General features: G+C 43.4%; 1 protein-coding gene across 1 annotated transcript in view; it reads left to right on the forward strand.

Annotated features, from left to right (window-relative positions):
- TMC5 (transmembrane channel like 5) overlaps positions 1–7,226 on the forward strand; it is a 39,316-nt gene that overhangs the window by 367 nt on the left and 31,723 nt on the right. The window contains exons 2-4 of the mRNA XM_011377513.2: positions 670–1,237; positions 2,944–3,116; positions 5,451–5,537. Of these exons, the coding sequence (XP_011375815.1) occupies positions 670–1,237; positions 2,944–3,116; positions 5,451–5,537 (828 nt within the window). The remainder of the gene's footprint in view (positions 1–669; positions 1,238–2,943; positions 3,117–5,450; positions 5,538–7,226) is intronic.

Raw genomic sequence — 7,226 nt, forward strand, 5'->3', positions numbered from 1 at the left:
ATATGAATTTAGCCACATGTATCAGAGACCCAGAAAACAGTGGTTCATGTAAGACAAATATTTCTTTTTTTCTTTACCTAAAAGCCCAAGCTGATATGTCAGCACTGATCCGTGAAGTCATCAGCAACCCAGGCTTCCTCCTTCTGTTTGCTGTTGTCCCTACAGTGGATGTCACCTTTGTGTGCTCGGCCTGAGATGGCACCATTTCCAGATGCCAGCCCACAGGAAGAAAAGACTGAGAAGGGGAGGAATAGCCCTTCCCTTTGACAGTGCAACCTGGACGTTGTGCTCACATCCCAATGACCCCCTCGAGGCCACACCTGGGTGCACAGGAGGCCGGAGAACATAGGCTTTATTCTGGGCAGCTGTGCACCCAACTATGAAATAAAGGACAAATACTGGAAGATGACCACCAATCTCTGCAGGGAAGACAGGAAAAAAAAAATCTGACCATTTTCTTCCTTTTTATTTTTCAGATTTGCAAAAAGATCCCTGAGTGACCGCGAATGCGGGAGCGTTTGAGCACTCCAGGGTAACAAATCTGTACCAGCATGTCCGCCTGCTACAGGAATAATGGGTATGAGGAAGATCCAAATGACCCTGAGTATTCGGCGTCTTGGAACCGCACGCGAGGGTATTTGAAAACTCAGGATTATCCGTATTCTTCAGATCCTCTGAACAACTCAGATTTCTCTAAAACCAGAAGCGACCCATACTCTGCAGGCTCCAGAAGTTCAGACTATCCCAAATCTCTGCCTGAGCCAGATTATAATGAATCTTGGAGCAGTCCATACCACCCAGGCTTATCCAGAGAGCCGGACTACTCTGAATCTCAACAAAATCCTGACTTTGCAGGTTCCAGAAGCAATGGAAACTATGCAGGCTCCAGAACAAATGCTGCTTATTTTGGCTCCTTTGGAGAACCAGAGTATCATGGAGCTCAGGGAAACTCTAACCGTCCTGGCACTAGAGTCAATTCCAACCATCCAGGCTCCAGAAGGAATCCAGAATATGCTGGTTCCAGAATCAATCCATACAGAGACACACTGGGAGAGCCTGATTATCTAGATGCTGCGAATCAACCTAACTCTTCAAACAGTTTTGGGAAACCAGACTATCCCAGTGCTGAGGACTATCGGAACTCTCCAAACTTTTGGGGAGAGCCTGATTACACAAATGCTGAGGATGCTCGTGATGATGGCTCTTTAAATGACCAGACTCTGCAAATGACCAGGGAGTAAGTAAAAGCATCTCCCTTCACTGGGGGTAGGGGCTGAGTGCTAGGATGGCATTGTTTGGGTTAGGGATACTATGTGTGATGGTTTCGGTGACCTGAAGTTGTGGTGAAACTTTCGTATCTACCTGTAGATCTCACCCACCTGTAAACATCACCTGGGCCATGGACTTTTAAGCTTTAAGCTAAGGCTTTAAGCCCTTACCTAAACATAATCTTTCATCACTTCTTTCTTGGATAACATCCTCCCCCATCTCCTACCTCTTCCTAACCAATCCCTATGAGACATGTAGGTCCCCATTGTTTTGACCTGCTGCTTTCCCAGTGAGGCTAGGGTTAAGACTTGAATAGTTATAAACATTTTAACCAGAATTAAATCAATAGGAATGCATTATAATCAAGAAAATCTTTTGAAGATCTAACTTCATGAAGTCAATTTAATTCCTCAATTTCTTTTTATGGCTCAGCCATAAAAATCTTTAATCATCTGTCGATTTTACTAGGTGCTGTTCTGGATGTTGACAATGCTAGTTTGGGTGACTTAGTTCTACCAAATCTGATTTTTTCTGCATCAAAATTTTCAATATTCATGTTGCCAACAAGGTGTGATTCTTTAGTTAGCTTTTTAAAAACATCGAAAACAAATTTTACCATGTGAAATTTTAATCAATAGGAGTCTCATCTTGCATGTACTATTGCTACTAGTAATAATTATGAAATATTCAAAACCTAACGGCTTATATTTATCTCAAGGAACAAGGATATCGAATTTAGGTGTGTAGCAGGATCACAATGTCCTCGGGTCCTAAATAGGGTTAACAGGACCGAGTCTCAAAATGTTCTCCTCGGTCTTGTCCCCACTGCCTGATTCATCGTTCTAGAATACACCTTTGAGCCTGTCACTCTTTCGCTTCTCATCTTTTATAATTCTGCATAACCTTTGGGGGAAAGGCCACACCTGCTTCACCTATGAGCACATCTAAGAAGGAGATGCACTGGGTTCATTGTAAGATGCCGGCCAGAGAGCAGCTTTCACTTCATCTACCCTTTTCCTATCTCGGTCCTATACTTGAGGTCAGTGGTTCTTGACCTTTGTTGATCTGTAGAATTAATTACCTGATCACCTGGAGGAACTTTAAAAATAATACAGATTCCTGGGCCCAACTTTCAGAGCTTCTGATTTAATTGTCTGGGGCGGAGCATGGGAATTGATATATGTATATTTTTGAGAACTGTTGCTCCAGGTTAATTGATTTTCATAGCATTCCTTCTATATATCCCTCCACTGTCTTGTCTCACCCCTTGATGCTGTTCATCTTTGAAAGGCCCTCTCCTAACACTTTATGTGTGAACTTATCCTCCCCATTACAGCTCAGATGTCTCTTTTCCATGTAGTTTTCCCCCAAACTCCCAGCCAGAATTCCTTTCTCCTTCTTCTGAGCTACTCAGGCCTGTCTTCTGATATTCATTAGTTGCTACTCGTATTATAATTGCTTATGGTTGTATCTAAGAAGCTCCACCAGATTGCATTGGGAGTTGCTTGAGGGTAGACACTCATGTCTTTATCTTTGTGTCCTTACCCTTAGCTTATGCTTAACATATGGTTGGCATTCAGTTGGCATTTGTGGGACGGATGGATGGATGATTATCTTTACTATCTTTATTGTCTTTACGATCCTGGATATCGATTCATTATTTTTGGATTTCAGGGTGCTCAGCCAAACATCTTCAATCCAGCCTTCATCTCATCACGGGGGTGATGGCCCCTTAGGCATCCTTGTGAGAGAGAATGAGTATTACCCCGAAAGCCTTGAAATGAGATCCATGGAGATGGGCAATCCATACGGCCACTCTGTGTCAGGTGCTCCTGGCAGCGGCTATGGTAAGCATTTGTGAAGGTGAGAGTCATATCTTAGGAAGAAGCATTTGTGAAGGTGAGAGTCATATCTTTGGACTTAAGGGAGCAGTCATTAAATATTTACAGCAATAGAAGAATTGGTTTATCCTTCCCGCCTCGCACACCTGCTTTACATGGGTTGAGAACTCACTGTCTAGAGAAGAAGCAGTATCATCAGTTATCAGAGCAGGCCAGGTAGGGGTTGTGAAAAACAGGGCGTGTACGCTCTGTGCTATGTGACGTAGTCGATGTTCAGGTTCAATGAATTGTGGGTGTGCGAAATTGTGGGCTCCTTGTGGCCAGGTCCTCAGATTTTTCTACAGAAGTGAAAAATCTGAGTTTTTATGCAATTTTTACCTGCTCCAAAATGATAATATAAAAGTAAAAACACTGAACTTGGCAAACAAAAATCGCTGTTGGGCTAGATTCGGTTTGCGTGCTACCAGTGGCCACTTCAGTTTAGTGTATCCTAAAGCTGTTCCGTCTGGATCTGTCAGAACCTACTGGGGACAAGGGAAGTAAGAGGCAGCTCTGTCCTCAAGTTGCTTGAAACTCAAGTGGGCAGGTAACACTGGTACATCAAAACTAAAGAAAATTAGCAAGCAGACTATTAACGTGTAAAAAATCGCATCAGTCTTCCGAATCTGCTGTTTGTAAAGGTTTAGCTCTGGGAGAGAAAGGAAATGCTACCAGTTCTTATCTTCTTGGAGAAAGGGGGACATGTTGCTCGTAGAGAAAGCCAGCTTATTCCACACAAATCAATGTTATAGAAATTCAGAGCCCCCGGGGCCGAGAAAAGGGTGGGTGCTCAGCCAGGAACAGAATGAGGGCCCCAAGAGCTGTTTGTTTGCAGAGGAAGGGTTGGCTCAACCCTTAGGGGGCAGATGGGGAAGAGAGGAGGGCGTGGGATGCATTGCCACGCACTAATGAAAGACACTGATCGTTACACATTTGCACCGAAAACATTCATTTGGGCTCTTCCAAACCTTACGCCGGGAATTCTCAATGGGGCAAAATCGATCCCAAGGTTTGAAAATGTATTGAATGCCAGAAAAAAAAAATCTCTCATTTTATATGTAAAGCGCAGATACTCATATTGGACATGAACGGATATAGTCTATCTGTGGTATTAATGTTTAATGGGGGAATGCAACGAGGAAGAAATGCCTAGAGAGATTTTTTATGGGGCCAGTAATAAAAAAAAAAAAGGATATTTCTGTTTCAGAGACTAAGATATTGAAGCTCAGAGAGGTTAAGTAACATGCCCAAGAGCACACAGTAGTAAGTGGCAGAACTGGGAATCAATCCTTGGCAAGAAGTCCCAGAACGTCCCACAGTGTAATTTTTCGTGTACGTCACCATCGAAAAGTGCTCATTTTCTCTGTTGAGGAGCTTAGCCTGTAATGTTTGCTATGGGTTAAATAAAAATATATTGAAATGTAACACTGTCATGTAGGTGCCAAGACTGGACTCTGTCCCTAAGAAAATAATGTCATATTTCAAATTCATTTATACATCATCGTAAAATGCTAGAACTGGAAGGAATCTCTATAATAATCTAGACAAGCATATTTTTTTTTTTGCTTAATTTTTTAAAAAATTAAGACTTTTTAGGGTAGTTTTAGATTCACAGTAAAATTGAAGGCAACAGAACTTTCCCACATGCCACCAGCCCCCACATACATAACTCCCCCATTCTCAAGATCCCCCCCATCAATGAACCTACATCGCTGTATCATGATCACTCAAAATCCATAGTTTGCATCAGCGTTCGCTTTTGGTGTTTGACATTCTGTGGGTTTGGACAAATGTATAATGACGTGTATCCATCCATATGCTATCATACAGAATATTTTAACTACCCATAATCCCTTGGTGCTCTGCCTGTTCATCCCTCCCTGACCCCAGGCAAGTATTTTTCAAACTCTGAGTTGTAACCCATTAACAAGTCATGAAATTAATTTTTAAAAATAAAACAGAAAAGAATGGCAAAAAATAAGAGTATATCAGGGTGCTGTTTATTTAGTTAAGCAAAGTATCGTTCTGTAAAACTTTTTTAGTTCTGTGTGTATAGGTATGTCCTGGAACTCAGTGCAATAGTTATTTTTAACTATGGCTTGTAATCAAATGAAAACCATCCATTGAGGCTGTTTGTATTTACCAGCACTGTTTCCATATTTGTGCCCTATTTTCCACCCAAGTGCTTAATCATCAGTCTGTTAGAACCTCAAGGTCAAGGTCAAGGTCTTACTGACCCTTACGTGTTCAGTAATACCTAATGTAGGATTCACGGCAATGTCTTCTCCCTCTTCATTCCAGTGAACCCTGCGTATGTGGGTGAAAGCAGCCCCGGCCCAGCTTATGGAAACCCACTGTATGGAAGTGACTGGCACAAGTCACCCCAAGGTAAGGCTTAAATACACAGTGATTAATAATGCAAAGCTGGGAAAGGAATGTTCAAGGCAAAGCAGACATCGCCATTTTCCCCTTAGCCTCACCAGAGCAGTACTTCCTAAATGTATTATAACAGGGTTTTCTTTTAGACACACAGAGTGTTTTCTGGATGTCAGGGTGTCTTCATTAGGACTCTCCGAGTTGCAAGTGACAGAAATCCAACATACGCTGGCCCAAAGTGAATTTATTGGCTTGTGTGGGGGGAAGGATGTGGAGGAAACAAAGAACTGAAGAGAGAATTACTTTTTGGCATAGTGCCTGGCACACGGTGGATGCTCAGAGATATCTGTTAAATTAATTTGTTGAACGAGTTACAAGAACCAGGGGCTGTGAGCCCGACACCAGGGGCTCGGCGCTACCCGAACTCTGCTTTTTTTTTCCCCATCTATTTCTCTCCTGTGCTTGACTCAGCTTCTATTTAAGCTTCACCTCGTTTGTCTTAACCACAGACAGGCCTTCTCCACAGGCCACGGAGCATGACCAGGAGCAGGCCTAGGCACACACCCTCCGCTCTGCAGGCTCATTAGGGAGTCTTTCTTCTCTGCGGGTCTGTTAGTCAATGCCGTCCAGCCCTATTCATGGCACGTGCCTACACGTGGCCCAAGCATTTTTCCTGGAAGAAAGAAGATTGGGTCACGTGTCCATCCTGTTGCTCATACACGTGTTAGTGAGGTAGCGACACATCGATCAAAATTCTTCGGAATCACCATATAATTATTAATAGCGGTGGCGTGTAAAGCGGTCAGACAGGCAAAGGCCAGAGGTTTTGAAATCGGTCGGGAAGCTCTGTAAGGATCACCGTGCATGGCGATGAAGGTCTGATCGGAGGCCAAGACAGAGAGAGAGAAAAAGGAAGCAGCAGAGGAGAGAGGCCAGGGCGTACTGGAACCTAGAGGCGTATCTGTGAACAACGAGAAATAAACCTACGGCATCTTCAGTCTAGTAACGCAAATTGAGGGGCCCCATGACTTAACACGACAGTAGCTCTCGCCTTCCGGCCCCCTAGCCTATATGATAAACTTTAACCCGATTCCTAAGATCCTTCTCAAGGAAGCATGTATCTTCCAGAAGGGTTAGCTATTGCTACCTGGGAGGGGAAACCATGGAGACATAATCAGTCTCCATTTGGAGCAGAGAATGGCTGTAACTCTTGGGGTAAAGAAATGCCTTTAAATTTCATCAGACTGTTCTATCTAGTCAGCAAGAGGTTTGGGGCCTCTGGTAAAAGAGGACTCCCCGAACCCTCAGAGGGCACAGTGCCTGGACAGGAAAGGAGCCTTCTGCCAGAGGGACAGAAGTGGGGAATGGCTATCGGGAGGCGGACAAATACCAGGATGGGCCACCCAAGGCAATTAGGAGATAATAATGGGCTCACTAGAAACCCGTTGGTATATAAAGTTATAAATGTAAAATATATGTTTTAGGCCAGAGGCACGAAACTAAGAAGAAAATCCTTCTCTTTGATTACGAGCCATTTAGAAGAATTTCTGCTGGCTGTTTCTAGAATCCCATTGTCTTTAATGAAGGATTCTGTTTCTGGTTTCTTACCTGGCTACCAAGACAGAACTCTGGTCAGAAAAACACACCTCCTCCTAGGAGACCCTTCTGGTGTGGATATGGGGAGTTATGTTGTGCTTTGTG

Source organism: Pteropus vampyrus, unplaced genomic scaffold (assembly GCF_000151845.1).
Source record: "Pteropus vampyrus isolate Shadow unplaced genomic scaffold, Pvam_2.0 Scaffold314, whole genome shotgun sequence".
In the NCBI taxonomy this organism is placed as follows: domain Eukaryota; kingdom Metazoa; phylum Chordata; class Mammalia; order Chiroptera; family Pteropodidae; genus Pteropus; species Pteropus vampyrus.